This window comes from Miniopterus natalensis, chromosome 20, assembly GCF_054644295.1.
Source record: "Miniopterus natalensis isolate mMinNat1 chromosome 20, mMinNat1.hap1, whole genome shotgun sequence".
NCBI lineage: Eukaryota > Metazoa > Chordata > Mammalia > Chiroptera > Miniopteridae > Miniopterus > Miniopterus natalensis.
Genome location: NC_142100.1, coordinates 19547901 through 19568976, shown reverse-complemented (window position 1 = coordinate 19568976; position 21076 = coordinate 19547901). Strand labels below are relative to the sequence as shown.

Genomic DNA, 21076 nt, shown 5'->3' with positions numbered 1-21076 from the left:
GGGAAGGCAGAACTGAGTCAGCCACAAGACCCTCACAGCCAAGTGCCGACCAGAGTACACAGTGAAAGAATTCAGGTCCAAGCTCTCAAGGAGTTTAACATCAAGTCAGGGAAGAAAAAAGTTTGTTAGTCTGGTACTTCATCAGTCAACTTCCAACACATGTGGATTGGAAACCTGGTGTGAGTTATAACCTAAGCTATGTGGCAAACACAAAATTCACTTTGAGGGGGGAGGCAAAAAGCTACACCAAGAGGGCAAGCCAGCACCTCAAAAATCTAGAACATGGGTGAGTGAACTTTTCCTATAAAGAACCAGATAGGAAGTATTTTCAGCTTTGTGGGCCTCCTGGTCTCTGTCACAAATATTCAGTTTTGCCAATGTGGGTGAAGGTAGCCACAGGCTATACATAAATGAATGAGCAGGGCCATGTTTCAATAAAACTTTATTTACAAAAGCAGGCAGTGGGCCAGATTTGCCTGTGGGCTGTAGAGTGCCAGCTTGAGGGCTGGACCACCAACCTCTAGAGGAGCTACAACCGAAGGATAAGAAGAATCCTGTGTGACAGCCAATCAAAGACCATGGACAGAAAAAAACCTCAGTGGGCACAGGTCACCAGGCCGAGCCTTGGAATATCAGGTATTAATTTGCCTGGAGCTGCTTCATGCACAAGTCTGTGTTGTGGGCCTAGAGGTAAGTGGATGGCAAATGATTCCCCTAAACCACACGAGGATGTCAGATAGCATCATTATGCAAAGTTCACAAATATATCTTCAAATCCTGAAACAAACAGATGCCATAGGTAATAAGCATCATTTAACCTAATAAATAGTAGAGGTGAGGGGCTCTGGTCCCAAGGGGTTAGGGCATTCCAAAGGCTGAGAACAGCCAAGCACAAGTGTGGCCTTATCAGAAATGTGCCCTCCAAATCTAGTGATAAATCTGACCATGGCTGGCATTTCAGTACCAACAGAAACACTAGCAGAGGTCTGCTTGCCCCAGCATCATTTCACTGTGGTAACCATGGTAACAGATGAATCTCTCTGGGCTGACCAACCTACCCAGGTGCCCGCCCACCCCTGGACTCTCTTGCTCCTAACAATGAATATGTGAGGTGGAAATACAGACTGACCCCCACCTTACAGGGCTAGAAAGAGAATGTGACCCAGAGAAGTGTCCCATCAAAGCCCCAATTCCCGCGTATCTGACGGAGACACACTCTACCTAAGAAAGCAATCTCGTGCTTGCACAGGAGCTCCGGAAGTTTGGGGTTTTCGGAAGCATGGCCCCAGCCAGCCCACACCGCCTGCAAACACAGAGAGGCGTGAACGAAGACCTTCCTTCACAACCCGCCCCCCATCGCACACCAAAAGCTCTTTGCTGGGTCACATCAGCCCTGGATCTCAGAGTCTCGTAGGACTTGGCTCCTTTGCCCCTTCTGAGTGGGGAACCGAGCTGCTCCAGAGCTCAGGGCATCACCCCCGTGGGCAGAACGGGGCGCCCTGTCCAACCTACCTGCACGGGGATTCTCTTGGCAATGTCCACGATCAGCTCCACGTTGGCATAGTTGTTGTTGTTGGTTCCCCCCGGGACAGGGACATACTGATCTGCCATCTTGATATACTCTGGAATAAAATGGGAGAGGAAAGGGAAGAACAAGAGAGACTGAAGTCGCCTGTAGGGCATCTGCGAGACACAACTACGTACGGCCACTAGAAAAATAACCATGACAAGTCTAGGGCGACAATGCACAAACATGTGTGATGCCTAGAAGAAAACTGAGTATGGCTTTAACTATGTAAAAACATGTGTGTAAGGAACAGGCCTGGAGGGAACCAAAAAAGAAAGAAGCGAACTGTCAAGATTGTGAGGTCAGAGGTCGGGTTCTGTTTTTTTTTAAATTCCTAAACTCTATTTTAACATTGTTTTGCCATTAAAGAATACAATGTTTGCATATCCTCCAGGGAAGATGGGGAAGAAAAAAAAAGAATAGAATGCTTGTTTTTAATCATGCTAAAAAAAATAACATGAAATTTGCCATCTTCCTCATTTTTCGAGTGTTCAGTTCGGTAGTGATAAGCATATTCATGTTGTTGTGAAACAGATCTCCAGAGCTCCTTCGTCTCACAAATTTAAAACTCTGTACCCATGAAACAGCTCCCCTTTCCCCCTCCACCCCCGCCCCTGGCCACCACCACTCCACTCTCTGTCTCCAGGATTTTGACCACTGTATGGACCTCATGTAAGTGGGATCAGACGGTATCTGTCTTTCCGTGGCCGGTTTATTTCACTTAGCACAATGCCCTCAAGCTCCATCCACGCTGTAGCCTGGGATAGCAGCTCCTTCCTTTTTAAAGCTGAATGTGACACAATGTTTCGATTTTAAAATATGAAGCCAGAAATTCCACTTAAGGAATATGCCCTAGAAACAAGCCACCGGGAGGCCCCAGAGATTATCAAGGGGGAAGTCAGACAAGCGCCCTCTCCTCGCAGCATCTCTACTGCTGGAAAAGAAAAACAAGGCAACAAGCCTACTGTGGGCAGCGCCTGGCTCAGAGAGGGGCGAAGGGAGCAGGGTGCGGTGGGAAGGTCGGGCAGGGATGGGCGAAGCTCGACCCCAGTGCAATGAGCTTCAGGGACAAACACAGTCGGCAGAAGGTCCAGCAGACCCCGAGGCTCTGCAACAGGTAAGAGCATGGCCAGTCCAGAAACCGACGAGTCCAGTGTGACTGGGACCCGGGGATGACGGGCGAGGGGCACGGGATGGGGCCAGGAGGCCAGCAGGGGTGGAGTCGTGTGGGGCCTTAACTGGCCCGGTGAGGGTCTGGAGCTTTAGTCTGAGCGTGATGGGAGACCCCACAGGACAAGGCTGTGGACTCAGACAGGCCTGGGTTCCAGCCTTGTCGTGTCAAAAATAAATAAAATAAATGGAGTCACTTTTAAATGGAGCTGGAGCTGCCAATCCAGAGGAACTGCCTTTCACTCCTTCTGCCTCAAATCTTTGGAATGTTAAAAAGGGCAAAATAGCCTTTGGACTGGGCCTAGGACCCCACTGTGTCCCCAAAAAACCTGTTTGCAGAGATAACACGAAAACGGTTATTATGACTACCGGACTGGAAACTAAAAGCATTGTTTAGAATTAACATCACTGTATTATCTGCACCAACAGAAATGCCTTCCTTCCACAGACAGAATTACCCCTTTCCCTTTCTCATAAACACCCCTTGCTTTTGTCTCCTAATCCGAGCACTATTTGGGCTTCAGTCTGAGTCAGTGTATCCAGAATAGCTATTTTTATTGATCTCAAGCACATTCTGCATCTCACCTTGAAAGGCCTTTTTATTTTTTACTTATTTGTTTATTTTTTAGTGAATCCTCACCTGAGGATATTTTTTCCATTGCTTTTTCAGAGAGAGAGACACTGATGTGAGAGAGACACAGCAACTGGTTGCCTCCCGCATGCCCTGACCAGGGCCTGGAATTGAACCTGCAACCCAGGTACGTGCCCTTGACTGGGCATCTAGCCCGCGATCCTTTAGCGTGTGGACCACTTAGCCACGCTGGCCAGGGCAAGGCCTTTTTATTTTTAAGTTAATAGTCACTTACCGTTTGTATGACCCTGGGCAAGTAATTTATGTCCCCATGCCTCAACTGTCTCATCTGTAAAATGGAGCTAACAATCAAACCTGTCCTCACTGTACACTGGTGAGTTAAAAGGAGGCTGCATCTGTGTACGGCAGAGCCTAAGGCCTGCGCCCAAAGTCCGGGGGGGGGGGGGCAGTGTTCAGGGGACAGGACTGAGGTTGCTGGTGCAAGGGGCAGCACTGCAGCCTCTGAAGCATTTAAGGAGGAGCTGACAGGCCCCAAGCTGTGTTTTCAAAAGGTCAGTTTGCCTGCTGAGTGGAGAAGAGTCTGTGAAGGGATAAGCTTGTTCAGGGGAAAAAGCAAATTGCCCAATACTTACAGAATGGTCTGGGCTAGTAGACAGAGAGAGAGTAAATGAATAGAAAAATGGCCGAGTAATTGAAATACAGTACATACATATGCAAGAAAAAAACATCTGGGGGAAGAGATGCCAATCTGCGGTAACATGGACATTGCTCAAAGCTGGAATTTCCGGCCTGGCAGGCGCAGCTCAGTGGTTGTGCCTCAATCCATGTACCAAGAAGTCACCAGTTTGATTCCTGGTCAGGGGACATGCCTGGGTTGCAGGCTTGATCCCCGGTAGGGTGCATGCAGGAGGCATGTTTCTCTCTCATCGATGTTTCTCTCTCTCCCCCTCTCCCTTCCTCTTTCTCTAAAATCAATAAAAAGCTATTTAAAAAAAGATGAGATTTTCACTTTGCATGTTAACCATTTGCACTTTTATAAGTCACAGGGGTTGCTCTGGTTATCAGCAGGCATTTTAATTAAATTAAGCAGAAAGGGCAAATAAACGCAGGCTCCTGAGAGAGGTACCCTGGAAGTCTGTCTGGGATCCAGAAGGGACTTGCCCAGGTAGGCGCAGGTGAGGAGGGCAGGTAAGGACAGGACAGGGCATGGCGGGGTAGGGGGGGAGGGAGTGGAGGCCCGAATACCTGCGTTGGCCTTGAGGTCCTCCGGAGTCACCATGACGACAAACCGGATGGCCCGCTCGTTCCGGAACATCTCGTAGGCCCACCTGCGGATGGAGCGCATGCACTTCACGGCGGCGATGCCATTGTTGGCGATGAGCACCTGGCCAGCGAGAAGGGACCAGAGCTGCACATCCACCTGAAGTGGAGGCTGCGTGCCACCCGGGGTCCATCTCCAGGACGGATGGGCGAATAAATGGGTTTTGATGCCTTTGTTTGGCGCCGTTCTAGTGTACGGGTCTCCTCTCCTCTAAGGGAGTTGTGAACCTCAGAAGGCAGGGCTGGGTTTCATGCTTCCTTTCCAATAACCCAGAAAGCGGCCCCTTGCAGGAAGGGGATTCAGGGTCCTTTGAGAAGCCTCGAGATCTTGCTCAGAGGCCTCAGTCTCCTCCTGTGCGAAATGGGGTCAAGCACCTGCTGCCTCAGGCTGGCGCGACTGTGCAAAGCTCAGGAAGCCCAGCACCCAGCACTTAGCAAGTGCTCACCAAGGGGTGCCCGTCGCCCTTTCTCTGCAGCGTGAGCACCCAGTCTGAAGCTGGTTCTCCCACCCCACCCTCCTTGGCCTTGCCCAGAGCACCGGGACCCCATCCGTACCTTCTCAATGACCCGATCCCCACCAAAGCGCATGACGAACTCGGCTGGGGAAGCCACGGTGAAGTCTCTGTGCAGGTCCACCTTCCTCTGTTCCCGGCCTCTCTTCACCAGGTGGAGTCCAGACATGCTGGGCCTGCAGAGGGCACAGGCCGGGCATGAGCAAGGAAGCCTGGGGCGCCGGGAGGAAACCGGGTGCCCAGCCCCCACAGAACCAGCGTCCACACAGAGAAGCTGAAGCCCATAAGACCCCCGCTGTTTGTTTTTTTTAAATCCTCAGCTGAAGATATGTTTTTTTATTGGTTTTAGAGAAAGAGGAAGGGAAAGGAAGATGAGAGCTCCCTTCTCCTAGTATGATTTCCGTTTCTTCCAAGTTTCCTGTGTCTCTTTGTCTGGGGCCTGCCTTCCGTATTAGAAGCTGTACCCCAATGTTTGGTGAGCCCTAGTTACTTGTGACCAGGAGCAGGGACTAAAGGGCTGATGACAAGTGCTGAGAATGGGATAAGGCCAGGGGACCCTGAGCTCAACGCAGGGTGGTCTGTGAGGGCCGTGTTTAGAGCCACCCTCCCTCACGGCTGTCCAGGAGCCTGGGCATGGAAGAAGGGACAGATCTGGGGGACAGGGCAGCTTTCAGAATTCAGCACCTAAAAGACCCTTAACCCCCTTCTAGGAATATAGCCCCACACCCTGTAGTGTGCCCCCCAGGCCCAAGACCTCCTGCCTTTCCCTCTCAGAGAACAAACCTCCCGCCTTCTAGTGGAGTGGAAGTGGGCAGCCCCAGCCACAAGGAGGAGGTGAAGGGGTCTGGGGGTCTTTCTTTCACCCAGTCCTTCTCATTGTGCTACTTCCCTTCACCCCAGGTGCAGAGGCCCCCGATGCTGCCAGTCCCTGCGCTTTTTGGGGTGCAGGTCGGTGGGTTCTCAGCCATCCTCGTGGCTGCTTTGTAACTCAGCCCTCTTGGTTCTGCTAAGCCAGTTACCGCTTGTCCATCTGCTTTCCAGCTTCCAAAATGTTGCTCATCTCCCCTCCTGTTCTCCCAGGCTTGGCGGATTTCTATCCCTTTTTTGTAAAATATCTTTGCTGTCATTTGGTAGGATTTTGACAGGAGCAGAATCAGGCAGGAATATTCAGTCCACTCTCTGAACCCAGCCGTGGGGTATAAACTGGGAGCCACTGCCTGCCAGGGTTTAGATTAGAGGTTAACCATCCAGAGGTGTGTCCAGAGACCGTCACCAGGCATCTTCGGAGGCTTGGCTGAGTGGGTTCAGGGGGCCGAGAGTTTGGGTGAAAAACTGATTAATCCTAAGGAACACCACCAGCACGCCACCTGCTATTGTCTTAGCGGGACCAGTAAGGCTGGAGGCAAATAAGAAGTCGGGGAACAGAAATTCCATTTTATAGATGAGCAAACTGAGGCCCAGCCAGGCAAAGGGGGTCACCCAGCAAATCACCGGGCCTGGGGATCTTTCCATCACACCAGGAAATGTTGGGTGTGGGCATTTTCTGTTATATGAAGTCTCCCATGAGAAAAAAACAGCAGTTTCCCATGAGAAAAAAACCTTCTCTACAAACCTGCAGTCTGCCCACACCCCTATCCGCAGTGTGTGCACCAAAGGCTCTGCCTATCAGAGAGATAAAGAAACAGGCTTCTAGGCCAGAGGGACAAAAGCAGAAATCAGCTCTCCCTTGAGGGATCACACCCACGCCTTTCCCTTTCCCTTCCCCTTCCCCCAGGCGTTACCTTGGCCTTTCCCTCTCCTAAGCTCCAAGGGCCCTTCCTTTGCCTCTGTAACTTGTTTCCTGAGCCTATGCAGCCCAGCTGGCTCACTTCTACCTCTGTAACTTTCTAAATAACCTTTCTCTTATAATTTGAAAAAACAGGGAGAAATGAATGTCAGAAACACATCACATTAATATGCTGCTATAGGATATGCACTTTCAGCTAAGACTCTGTTCCCCTGGGCTTATGCGTGGTGCCTGAATGAACAAGTGAATTCTGAACAAATGATTTCTGGCCCTCAAGATAGCCACCTCGCTGCCTCCCATAAATTGCAAGAGGCTTCTCTTCTAAAACCTCCCAGGATTGAACTGCTGCGATGCACGAGGATTTAGAGAAAGTACTTTGGAAGGTCAATATGTCTTGTAAATGTGAACAGTGCTTTTATCATAATTACATTTTGTTAACTGATAAGTAGTTCAGTCCTGTTTTTAAACAATTTCTTTACAAAAACAGGCAGATGTGGCCTGATGGCCATAATTTGCAGACCCCTGATCTAGGGAAATAGATACCAAAATGTTAACAGCAGCTGTCTCAGGGTGGCTGGATTATGGGTGGTTTCTGTTTTCTTCTCTTTGCCTATAGTTGTTAAATTTTCTGCAATGATGTATTGTTTTCAATGAGGAAGAAAAGCTATTTTGTAATAGGGATGCTGAAAGCCATGGCTACTACAGTATCCACTGAGTAAGTCACTCAGTTTTCTTATCTTTAAAATAAGGATAGCCCTGGCTGGGTAGCTCAGCTGGTTAGAATCTCATCCTGAAAGGCCAAGGTTGTGGGTTCAATCCCCGGTCAGGGCACATACAAGAGTCAACCAATGAATCCATGAATAGTAGACGACAAATCAATCTCTCTCTCTCTCTCTCTCCCTTCCTCTCTAAAATCAATCAATCAAATCAATAAACAATTAAATAAATAAGATGAGGACGATAACACGGACCTCACCGGGTTGTGAGGATTAGGTTAATACAGAGAAAGTAAGAGATGGCATCTGGCACACAGTATACTCTATGTTATTATATCTTCTGATATAATAATCAGATGGGCCCGCTCCCCATCTGTCTACTCTCCCCACTTGGCCCACAGCCTCCCCGACTTTGGCCCTTGGGCTTCAGAACTCCCCCCCACATAAACACTAAAACTCCAGCAACTGGACCTACAGTGCAACAAAGAAAACCTCAACCGCTGGAAGAACCACCGTATGGCCTGGGGAAAACCATTCACCATCACCATTTTGATTTCAAAATTGGTGACCGAGCCCTTCCATCAGACGGGTCCCAAACCCATCGCAGCAACAGAGGCAGGTGGGCACCCATGTCCTGCCGGAGTGCCTTTTTAAGGCCCCGTCTCTGGGCTGGTGGCTATTTTTATTTGTTTTTGACAAAGTTGGAGGCCAACCGACATTGGCTCTGGAGGGCTGACCTTCGGCTGGCGCTTGGCAAGTGTGGAAGGTGACATATTTATTCCATGGCAACTTTGGAAATGGCTTTAGGTACAATTAACCATGCAACAGAGCTGTCAGGCAAACACCAAACACAGTCAGCTGCTGGGGAACAAGACTAGGGAGAAGTGCACTGGGAGGGAGGGAATAATATTCTCCAGTCACTACAGATCAAGCACAGGGGGCTTCCCACCGAATCCCTGTGCACAGCCCCGTGCTCAGGAGGCCACCATCTCCTGCTCACGATGAGGAAACCAAGGCTCAGACAGGCCCACTGACCTCAGGCCCCACGGCTGGCAAGCAGAAGAGCTGGGCTTCCAGCGTGATGCTATCTGACCCTCAGAATCTAATGCTGAGGCAGAAAGCTATCTGAGGTAAATGGAAATACCTCTATTGTCTGGACCTTAAAGAACAAGCACTTATATTTGAGAGGTACTCAACTGGGGGCGAGTTTGCTCTCCAAGGACATACAGCAATATCTGCAGACATGTTTGGTTGTCACATTTGGAGGCTGCTACTGGTATCTAGTGGACAGAGGCTGGGGATGTTGTTCAGTGTCCTGCGAAGCACAGGACAGCCCCCACAACAAAGAATTACAGGGCCCCCAAATTCAACAGTCTGAAGTTGAGTAACCCTGGTAGACCAGAGCCATCCTCTAAGGCTTTGAGTCTGGAGTCTACTATTTGTGACCTGTGTAATCTTGGGAAAGTTGCTTCAATACTCCATGTCTCAGTTCCCTCAAAGGATAGAAATGTTTAACATTAATAGTATTTGCCTCAGAGAGAGTGTGTCCAGGGTTCATGGCCTGCAGTAAAGAGCTTTAGCTTGGGCATCTCTCTGCAGGGGAGTCATTCATTATAAGGGCCCCAATATGGCCCTGGCCAGGTAGCTCAGTTGGTTAGAGCATCATCCCGATACGCCAAGGTTGCCAGTTCGATTCCCAGTCAGGGCACATACAAGAATCAACCAATGAATGCATCAATAAGTGGAACAACAAATTGTTTCACTCTCTCTAAAAATCAATCGGAAAAATATCCAATGGGAAAAACAACAAAAGTCTCCCCAGGAAATTCTAATGTACAGGGAGGCCTGAGAGCCACAGATAGATCCACAGATAGATCAACATAGACTGCTGGCCTTAGTTCTGAGCAGAATTCCCACGGCAGGGATGTCACCCATCATAGATCATGGGGCACTGTGGGACTCAGTGAAGACCAGACTCTTCTGCCTTCCCTTCCCCAACTTTATTTCATCCCATTCAACTCAAGTCTCTTCCAAGAAGCCCTTCTCCAACCACTCTGACCCACATGCATTTCTCCATCCTCTGAACTCTGGTCCTGTTTGCACAGCGAGGGATGCCGGTCAGCATTTGGGATCCTGCCTTCCTACTACTTCTGGCTCCGTAGTAGGTGGTCCAGCCTTCAGGGCAGGATCCCAAAGGCCTCCTGACTACACAGATCTCTTTCACAACACAACTGTTGTTACTCCTATCAGTTGTGCAAATGTTTGTGCTGACCTTGGACAGTGCTCAAGGCCAGCAGCTCCTGAGCGCTGGGCATCAGTCAGGCACAGTGCTCGGCTCCAGGGCTGGACAGGCTCAAGAACCCTGGAAAAGCCTATTAAGAATTAGCACCATTGACAGACGAGGAAACTGAGGTCAAAGGGTGGATGGCATTTGCTCAACATTACACAGCTCGGTGGCAGAGTGAAGCTAACTCCATCTTTTTTGCAAGTCTTAAGCTAAGAGAAGAACCACACAGCGACCCAATAAAGCATCTTCATATTATTATAATATGGTGACTACATGGCCTGAATTTGCAGGGACAATTCTAATTTCTTAGAAGTTTATCCTTTTGGATTAAAGTGGTTTATGAAAGGTTTTTTTTTTTTTAATTAAAGTGTGCAATTAAATGTTACTCAACACTTGCCCGGCCAGGTGGCTTAGCTGGTTTGCTGGATTGCTGTCCCGTGCACCAAAAGGTTGCAGGTTCACATCCTGATCAGGGCACATATCTAGGTTGCGGGTTCGACCTCCGGTCAGGGAGTGTGTGTGAGGCAGCTGATCAATGTTTCTCTCTCACATTGATGCTTTTCTCTCTCTCCCTTCCTCTCTCCCTAAAATCAGGAGACATATCCTAGGGTGAAGATCAAAATAAATAAGTAAATAAATAAAAAATAAATGTGATTCAACACTTATATGTTAAACTTCGGAAGTAAACAGCTTTACGGATCAGAAAAAAAGGTATCCTTTGTAGGCCACATGGCCTGCTTTGGATGTTTTTGCCAGGAGTTAATTCAGGGCTCCAAATGTGGGAGAAATGTGACCTCCATGCTCAACAAAAGACTCAGTGAGTAAGAAGGATCCAAACTCATACTCCTGGCCCCTCTGCAGGCCGTTTGCTCAGCAACACCCTGAGCGCCCCCAGGAGGGTCCCCTGAAGACTCTGTCAGCCTCCTCTTCGGAAGGACCAAATAACTACAAGGTCAGCCTCCCTCCTGGCAGCTGGCCACATGTCTGGGACGTGTCTCTTGACTTTTCTGAATACCCCATCAAGGGAATTAAACCACTGCTGAGTTCCTTCCAGCTCCAGCAGTCCTCACTCCCTGGCATGCTCAGGAGCTTCAGTAACTAGGTTTTAGCGGAGGCCTTTAATCTCCTGACTAGTCCAACATTAGAAGAGGGCTCTTAACTTTTTTGAGTGCTCTTAAAGCAGTAGAAACTGGCTGCCTATAGAGCCCTTTGGGTGACAGACTGAGCACGAATCTGGGTTATGTTCTCACTGGCACTGAGCACCTTGGTTTCCTCGTCTATAAAATGGGGATGAGCCCTGGCCGGTGAGGCTCAGTAGTTGAGCATCGGCCTGTGTACTAAAAGGTCACCAGTTCAATTCCCAGTCAGGGCACAAACCCAGGTTGCAGGTGTGATCCGAGTCAGGGTACATGCAGGAGGCAACCGATTGATGTTTCTCTCTCACATTCATGTTTCCCTCTCTCCCTCTCCCTTCCTCTCTCTACAATCAATAAAAACATATTAAAAATAAAATGGAGATGACGGCACCCGCTTAGCGCCCCCTGGTGGTGGTGAAAAGATGCCATGAGCGCACACCTACAAAGCTTTCAGCCTGGCATGCTGAAAGCACACCACCAATGGTAGCAGTTAATACTGTTGCGGTCCCTAGGCCTTGAAAACATCCAGCTTCCCCACTGGATCAAGCTCCCAGAAGGCAGAGGTCCTTTTCAAGAATTTTAAAGGAATATTATGAACCTGATAAAAAGCATGATGCAGAACAAAGGCTGACAACTATTTTCTGTAAAGGACCAGGTAGTAAATACTCTAGGTTTTATGGCCCAGTCTCTGTACCACTAGTTACTTAACTCTGCCCTTGAAGTTTGAAAGCAGCCGTAGACAATACATAAACAACGAGCATGGCTGTGTTCCAGTGAAACTTTATCTATAGACACCGAAAGTTAAATTTCATGTAATTTTTACATATCCCCAAATAGTATTCTTCTTTTGATTTCTTTTTTATTTAACCATCTAAACGTTTAAAATCATTCTTTACTGGCAAACCATACAAAACTAGGCGGCGGGCCACAGCCAGCTGAGCCAGCTGTAGAGCATGTAATGTCGAGTGAAAACAGCAAGTTGCAGTGCAGTCAATATGTTCTGTATGCTTCGAGCTCATACGTCAAAACATACCTGCATGGTAAAAAAGGCTGTAGGGAGGGATACACAGCAACTGGTAATAAGCACCATGGGGCACGGGGAATGGGTGATTTCTGTTCCTCCCTTCTGCTTATCTAGAATTGTCTAAATTTTCAACAACAAACATAGCATTACGTTGGTAATTTTTGTTGTTGTTTTGGTTTTTGGGTTTTTTGTTAATACTCACCGAGGATATTTTTTTCATTGATTTTTTTTTTTTTTTTTTCTTTTAGAGTGTAAGGGAGGGGTGGGGGAGAGACAGAGAGAGAGAAACATCGGACCTGCAACCAAGCTCGGTGCCCTTGACCGGGAATTGAACCTGAGACCCTTCTGTCGACGCTCTAACCACAGGAGCCACACCAGCGAGGGCGGTAGTTTTAAAAAATGCAATAAAATGAAGACACGCGCGCGCACACACACGCAAAGAAATCCAGCAGGTGGGCCTAGGAATCAATGCACAGAAATGCCTACACTACCCTGCTCAGAAAAGAACCTTTCCACGTGATGCCTACTCAGGGGCGCGTGGGTTCGCCCCGGGCTTTTCACAATCACGGGGGGGGGGGGGTCCAGACAGACCCGCCTTCTCCGACCATCATCGTGATCAAGTCTAAGGGGAGAGGGGGGGGAAGCGGGGCCCTGCCCGCCCACCCCGCAACCTTGAGGCACCTGTGTGCTCCTCAGTGCCCTCCTCCAACAACGTCACTGCCAAACCCGGCCTCCTCTCCAACCGCCGAGGCCAGATAGTGTTGCGTGTTTTTTTTTTTTTTTTGCGAGGCGGGCTCCACCTCCCAGGCCACCAAACTGGGGGTGGGGGCGGGGGGGCCAGGCAAGAGCTGGGGTGGCGCTAAGAGCCTGACTTCACCCGGGGTAGCGGGAAGTGCGCAGAGCGAGCGCAGCCCTAAGTTTGTGAAAAGGTAACTCAACGGTCATTAAAAACACAGTTTCACTTACTTGACTTTGCGATCGGGGAAACAGACCTTGCACTTGGCAGGACTCATGTTGACAGCCCCGCGGGCCAATCCACTGCGGCCCCGCTGGGATGCAGAGCACGCGTCCCCGCCTTAACCCCCTGGAGCGGACCCGGGCGCCGGGGCCCAGCGCGGCAGGCAGGTCGCGACCAAGAGGCGCAGGGACGGTCCTAGAGCGCCGCTCGCGCCCCGCGGCCCAGCAGCCTGCAGGCGACCGACTGGGCGCCGCGCTTCCTCCATCCCGACAGGCCTCCCGCGCGCAACTGTCCGGGGCGGAACCCGCCAGCCCAGGCCCCGCCCCGCCCCGCCCCGCCCCGCGCGGACTCCGCCTCCCGGGAAGGTCCCGCCCCCCCGGGCCCTCCAATCGCGGAGGCGCAGCTGACCTTGGCCTTGCAAAAAAGAAAAAAAGCAAAACAAAACAAAACAAACCAAAAACGAGACATCCGGGCGAACAGAGAAAGATCTAGGTCGGCCTCCCCCTACAGATCTGCGGCTGGAAAAAACTTGCAAACGGGGCGCTGGAATATTCATGCGGCCGGGAAGCGGCGGGAAACGCGGGCATCTGAAAGGTGAGTTGGCGGTCACCACGGTGCCTGGGAAAACGCCCTGTAGACAAGTCTCTTGGGGCGGCCAAGCTCCCGTTTGTACTTATCCTTCCACCTCTACTTCCGCGGACGTGTTTGCTCCATGCCCCGGCCTCCTGTTCCCTCCCCGCAGTGAACTTTCTAGCACATACTTTGAACCATCCTGGTCCCCTTCTAAAGTGAGGGCCTCCTAGACCGGGAAGACCCCCCAAATAAGCTTCTTTCTGGTAAGATGAACATTTACTGAGTGCTTTTTTTGTGCCTTCGTCTCATTTAACCCTCGCAGCAATCCTATTTTTATACCCATAATGCAGAGATGTATGTTGCCCAAGGTTGACAGCTGGTGACTTGAACCCAGGCAGAATGAACGAATGAATTATTGCTTCTCAAAGTAAGTCATAATAAATAAAAAGGATCCTTAACATTGCCTAGAAAATACTGCGATAATAAATGTAGCCTATGTTCATAGCAAACAAACAAACAAAAAATAATAAATGTTTGCAAATGATTCCCTTCAAAACACAAAGCCAGAGCCACACCTCCAGGGGGTACCATCTACATGACCAGAAAAGGAACAGTGACATTCCACTGGAGTTGTATTAGCAGCCCTGCCTGAGGGCACTGGTCAGTTGTACTTTAACCATATATTAAGTAACGTTTCAACAATAGGTTAAAAAATAGGCCCTGGCAGGGTAGTTCAGTTGGTTAGATACCCCAATACCCCAAGATTGCAGGTTGGATCCCCAGTCAGGGCACATACAGGAATTAACCAATGAATGCATAAATAAGTGGAACAACAAATCAGTGTTTCTCTCTCCCTTCCTCTTTCTCTAAAATCAAGCAATAAAAAATTTTTTAAAAAGCAAACAATAGGTTAGAAAATAAATAAAACAGGTAAACAAAATTCTCAGTTCTTCAGAGTTTCTAGAATGTTCTTTGTGGCCTCGCCTTCAGTCCCCTCCAAAAAGAAACCCACCTTAAGCTGATATATTTTTTTTAAATTTCAGACCAAAACCAAGACGTAGTTGCCCCCCCAATGATCCAAATTTAAATGTAACCACCTCAAAATAGGGAAAACAATTAAAGCCAGGAAATTAAGGTTTTCCAAAACACCCCATCCTACCCAAAGTCAGTTAGGATCACGCAGGAGAGAACTCTCACCAGTTTATTTGCCTTGCTCTAGATTTTTATTCTCTGTTGAGAAAACCCAACACTCATTGAACACTGTGCGAATGTTTTAACTTCTCTGCTCATACATCCTAACACACCTAGCTTTACCCAGGGCTCTCAAGAAAGGGATTTCATTTAGATGGCGTGTCATCAGAGTGATGATGACTTGGCTTTTCCTCTGCCTGCATTATCAGGGAATGAAAGATGAGAAGGAAAGATCAGACACCCCTACACATAACACCACCGTTACACAAACATCAGTACTTGTGATTTTCAATGAAACAGTTCAAGCTTGGCTGTACTTGCAACCCGATGCTATAAGCTCTTCTCCTCAGACTTATCAGAGGCTAAATTTAACGTGTTGGTATTGCAGAGGGAAAACCCAGGTCGGAGACGGCACACACACAGTCAACAAGAACATGCACATGCAGTTGACTAAGACATGTGGAAAGACATGAGCAATGACTGGCCTCGGGCCTCTCCCTGCTCGCTGCGTGACCCTGAGCAAACCCCTTCTCTCCGCTTCCTCTTCCGTAAAATCACTGACATATAATGTAAAATAATCCCTTTCAGTATATGATGGGGGAAATATAACAGCAAGTATAGGGCAGAAGTGAAAAATTTTTCTAAAACAGGATGCTGATACTTAAGGGGAAAGGGGAAAGTCAGAATGTTTAGTCACTCTGTACCCTGTATTAATAGCCTCAATACTCACTCCACAAATAGAATGGAAATAAAGGGGCCCCCTTTATCCCTGGCTCCCAGAGAACATCTTAGGAACTAAAGAAATTAGGAAATGGGGAGTCTGTCAGTCCTTTCCTAAATTAATGAATGAATAAATAAAGACATTATAGAAAGATCCATTGCATTCCATTTAGAGACAAATACAAATATTTATAGAAAGTTTAAAGTTTTATGAGCTGCTCACTACGCGGAGCTGATGAGAAAAGGTATGGATGGCAACCACGAACGGGAAGGGGCTGGGGAGGTGCCCCCTGCAAGGCCACCCAGGATGCTATTTGGGACATGGAGGTGATGCAGGTCCCAGGTGTCAGTTTCCTTTCCTGTGTGCCTTCACTCCCTGGCAGGGCTCCCTCCGTCATGTCCAGACCCCACAGACCCTCACTTGCCTTCCCAGGATTTGAGGTGTGCGTTGCAAATCTCTCAAACCCAACACTCCCATGTGGAAGTGAGCATTTTGGGGAACGGCAGAGAAAAGCCCCAGCACCTGTCTGCTGGTTGGTATTTTATCCTGTATCAGGGACACTTCACCTGCCTTTTTAATTCCCCTTCCTTCTCCGGGGACACAGGTTGCCATACCTTAGAAGTACAGTCCTGGAGAGCCATGACCGCAGGCAAGCACTGTAGGAGATGCCCATTCAACGGATAGCAACTGAGGCAGCCTGGGGCCATCCACTCCGGGCACTTCCTCCCGTATGATCTCAACACATTTCCAAGGTAGACCAAGGTATTATCCTGCTCCAACGGAGAAGGAAACTGCAGCTCAGAGAGGTCATGGGACTGATCTGAGAGCTGAACCCAGGCCTGTCTGACTGCGGGTCCTGGGCCCTTACTATGACACTGTGCTTTGCATTTAATGACAATGACTGCACGGTCAGCACTGCTTTAAGTGCTGTGCTCATAGTAACTCAACTAAGCCTGACACTGGCCCTGTGAGGTAGCTGCCACTGTGGCCTCATTTTAGAGGATGCTGATGCACAGAAAGGCGATGGCTCAGCCCCAGGTCTCACGATGGCTGAGCGGCTGAGCAGCTGAGCAGAGGAGTGAGCAGGCCAGTCCTAGGTCAGCTGGCCTCCAGCGTGAGTGCTCTTCACTCCGCCACTCCCTCCACCCACGAAGGGAAATGTTCTGGGCTCGAGCCTCTCAGCCCCTACCCTGTCCTCCCTGAGGGCAGGGGCCAGCTCTCATCGTTTATGTGTCCATAGTGCTAAACTACAGTGCCTGGCACCCACCCTCGGGGCTGCAAGAAATGCTCCCAAGCCAATGAATGGAGGGGACAACACTTAACTACTCCTCTTGACCAGTTCCTCTCTTAGCTTGTCCTTAACTTGCCTGGAACCCAGACCCTCTGCAGTCACAGGCAAAGGAGAAAATGATTATGCATTAACAAGCTTTTTCCAGTTTTCCAGCTGCTCTCTTTCCCCGTCTCCCAGCCCCCATCTACACCCCCGCCCCCCATACACAGAGAAACAAAAGCAAAGACTGTTAGAGCCACAAAGGACCTCAGAGCATCCAGTCTGGCCCAGAAAGGGTAGGTGATGTCGCCAAGATCACACAGCAGAATGGTTGCTTGAGAAATTGCCCAGTCCCCTGACTCTTCCACTAATGGAAAGAACAGGTTAGAAGGAGGGTGGAGGTGCCTTGCCGGGAGGGCCCAGGTTAGAGGGCAACATCATTACTGGGAGTTTTCAGACCACTTTCTATCTGCATCTGTGGGGGGGTCTGGGTTCAAATGGTGCTCTGGGCCTACAGTGATCTTACTGGGAGACCTCAGACAGACCCCTGAACCTCTCCAGGCCTCAGCTTCTTATCTAGGAAGGGAGATCTCTGGTCGACACTTCCCCCAATCGTACCACATAGAGACAACAGTTATTAATTATTTGGAGACACACATTTATTAAGCACAAGCATTTTTTGTGTATGCTTATTATGGGCCAGGAATGTCCTAAGCATGTTACATACACGTGTCCATAATCCTTTTTCCGAAACTCCCAGGACCCCATGGCTTTGGAATTTGGAACTGGGGAATTTCTTTTTCTTTTAGGAAGGTAACACTTTATGTTACACATTTTCCCATTAATATTTCAGCAGCAGAAGGTAGGGACATTCACACAAAATGAGATAAAGACTATAAATAACTTCACAACTATTCTAGGCAGATTTGCTGGTAAATGAGTTCACCGCCAACTCATGAACTTGAGTTTCGCAACTTTAAATCTCAGGACGGAGTTGCACAATCCTGAACCCATCCCGAACCCCTCAGTCCACACATGCACCCCAAGGGGCAGCACCATTAGGATAACAAGCCTGTAAGAGGTGGCTTTGAACCTGGTATCTCACCCCAGGCCCACTGTGCCCTAACCGCACTGCTGCTTGTTAAACGAAATGGGACAACCTGTAGCCTTCGTCTCATAGTATGTGAGCATCTATTTTGCCAAATCATGTCATGTTCTCTTCACCTCTATTTCTAAGGGTTGCATGGGGATTCCAACCCACGGGAACTTTTTCTGAGAGTGAGGAAAGGCCAAGCACCAAGCCCTGGCCTGGGATGAACCCAGAAGGGACGAGACTGTGTGGGGGAGGGGAGACCTGAACAGACAGCACAAAGCCATTGGGTCTGTAATTTTAGCCAGCCCTGGTCGGGTGGGAAAATGGAAGGGAAGGGGGAGTCATAATGAGCTAATTACATTAAAAACAGAAGAAAAAATCAAAATTGGAGTTTAACCCTGGAACTAGGCTACAAAGTCACAAGATTTCTGCCAAAAAAAATTATATGCATACATTCTACTTCTGCTAAAGAGCAACAACAAAATGTCTATCCATCCATCCATCCATCCATCCATCCATCCATCCATCCATCCATCCCCAGACTCATTCATCAAGTGCTGAGCACGCCCTGGATGACTCTCCAGGCCTTTTGTTTCCTGTCTGAGAAACGGAAGGAGTCAGAGCTGGGCTGGAAGAACTAGTCCAAGCCCTTACTCTGTTTCCATTTTGCCAAAACTGAGCCCAAAAGGTTAAGAGGTTTGCCTGAGGGTGCAGACTACTGAGCCACGTATCAAGAGAAAAACACAATAATAATAAAGGGAACTTCCTAGAACTCACAGGAACTCCGTCACCACGTCTGCCTTCCATGACAGGCTTCATTTCCTTGACGCTCCAGCTGGTGGCAGGCCGCTAGCGTGCCAGCCTGCACCCCAAACTCAAAGACCCACATCTGGCAGGTGAAGTGGGTGGCTGGTGGGCAGAGGACAGGCCCAGGAAAGAAGCTGGGGAGGAATCTACTGCTCCTTAAGCTCCTACTATGACCAAATGCTGTACATACTTTACACGCATCAACCCATTTAACCCCTTCAACATTCTGCAGATGAGGGGACAGAGGTGGGAGAGATGAATGTCAAGCCCAAGGTCACACAGTGGGGGGAGGGGGAGCGTGGCAGAGCCAGGGTTGAACCAGGTGTTCTTGGTACGAGACCCTGAAGCCTTCTTTTAACCCTTCCAGAAGCTCAAAATAGTCTTCTCTGGAGTCCATTGAAATAGGAAACACATTTTCTTTGTTTCTCTGTCTCTCACTTCCAGTAACCAGGGTTGAAATGAAGCTCACTGGGAACATGGGTCCCTATGGAAGAGCCCATCTCCTCGCCCAGGTTTTTATGCTGGTAAAGCGAACACAATTGCTGCTTAAAAGAGCAACCAGTAAGATCCCACCCCAGGGAAGACCAACTGGAAGGAGAAAGGAACGCTGGGAGGGGGCCGAGTTCCCAGGCCCGTGAGGGTATAACTGGTGTCTCCTCTTGCCTCTGCTCTCCTATACTTGCCAAGTTTTCTACCTGGATCTACTGGATTCCATTTGTAGCCTGGGAGTAGAGGTGGCAAAGCTTGATAAAACAAAACAAAACAACAAAAAAGCCGCCGCCACCACCACCCACACCCCTGGGATAGTCCCACCTGTCATGGACCTACAGGTATCTGTTTCTAACGATCAGATTGACAAATATGGCTAGTGTTTGAGTTTCTGCTTTTTAGGCATCCCTGGGGGAGGGCCTGCTTTTCAGTTACTAGCTACCTGTTGAGTAAATGAATGGACAAATGAACAAATAAGTGAATGTCTCTTTAGGAGGCAAGGACACTGTCCTGCCCTCCAGGCTCCCATCACCCCTTGTGGCTCTTGCCAGCGTTAGCTCACTTGGTTTAAATAGTTACATGCAGGGTCATCTTCCCGACTAGGCTGGGATTGTCTAAAGCCAGTTTCCTGTACACGCAGTAGAGGGATGTTTAAGAAGGGATTCTGAAAGGAGGGAAGGGAGGAAGGAGAGCCAGGTAACACCTCCTGCTTTTCACAGGGCTCCCCTGGAGGTCTTGTCATCCATGGGTGGGTGGACTGAGCGGGAAAGGGTACAGACCACTCCCCAACTCTGCGCCAACCCCCTGGCTTCCAGGGCAAAAAGGGCACATTACCTCATAGCGGGGACGGGGCTCTCAGAGTCGCCTGCAATCCGCAGAGCCTCCAGGGACAGGGTCCCCAGGCTGGCCCGGCTGCCTCTGCGGGAGGATTCTCGGACCGAGCCAGTGCCGGGGTCCTCATCGGAGGAGTTGTCGTCGAAGGAGCCCAGGATGAAGTTGGTCATCAGCTGCCTCTTGATGTGCGCCTGCTTCTGGTCTTCCTTGGAGAGGGCTCTGGCTCGGGCCTGGGGCCTGGCTGGCGAGGACAGGCCAACGGTATCTGGGGCCTCCAGGCCTTGGGTCCTTGTCCCACTGGCTGGGGACGCATCGCGGGAGGGAAGGGGGCTCTTTGAGGGATTCCGATGTGGGGGTGGCCGGGAGGTTCTCTGCCGACAGGCATCTTTGGGACTTTTTTGGGAGGCCAGCTCAGCCTGGTTAGGAGTCTTTGGCAAGGAGTTGCTGTCTCCAATTTTCTGCTTTGGCTCCTCTGAGCTGTGGGATGTTCGAAAGGGCTCCTGGCCCGGGATGAAGCTCGCCTTCGAGTTACTCTTGGTGACTGGCTTGGAGTCCGTCATTTTCCCCCAGATTTTTAACCAGGAAAAGGTCAGGCAGGAGAAAATCAGACAAGACAGAAAAAGCAGGATCATTCAGAGAACCTGTGAGGAGAAAAGGAGAGATGCTTTAGGGCCTGTGTAGTCGAGTTGTTTCTCTCTTAAAAGAGCTGGTGGGGTGAGAGACAGCTGGGGTCCGTACAGCTGAGAGGGCCAGAGGAGAGAAGCATCGGACGGAGTGGACGAGGGTCCTCCTCCGGGCTTCTGCCCAGCACGTGCTGTGGTCTTGGGTACGATTCTTAACCCCTCTGAATCTGGGTTCCTCACCTCTACCTTAGGTGTACGGACACATGCTCACCGTAAATCATGAGCACGCACGTGAGGGAGAGCTGAAGGACTCTCTGACAGCATCGCAACACCCAAGAAACAGAAACAATCCAAATGTCCACGAACCGAAGAATGGGTAAAATATGTGGTCCATCCATACAACGGAA

The 21076-nt window shown here is 49.5% G+C and overlaps 1 protein-coding gene across 2 annotated transcripts in view; it reads right to left on the bottom strand.

Annotated features, from left to right (window-relative positions):
* ACACB (acetyl-CoA carboxylase beta) overlaps positions 1-20678 on the bottom strand; it is a 68421-nt gene extending 47743 nt beyond the window's left edge. The window contains exons 1-5 of one of the 2 annotated variants that reach the window (XM_016208752.2): positions 20047-20678; positions 5205-5337; positions 4575-4713; positions 1513-1622; positions 1222-1303 (exon numbers count right to left, since the gene is read on the bottom strand). In XM_016208752.2, the coding sequence (XP_016064238.2) occupies positions 1222-1303; positions 1513-1622; positions 4575-4713; positions 5205-5337; positions 20047-20678 (1096 nt within the window). Of the gene's footprint in view, positions 1-1221; positions 1304-1512; positions 1623-4574; positions 4714-5204; positions 5338-13076; positions 13328-20046 lie in introns of those variants that run through there. The other variant, XM_087828484.1, reaches the window with a different exon arrangement.
* Positions 20679-21076: the final 398 nt, after the last annotated feature.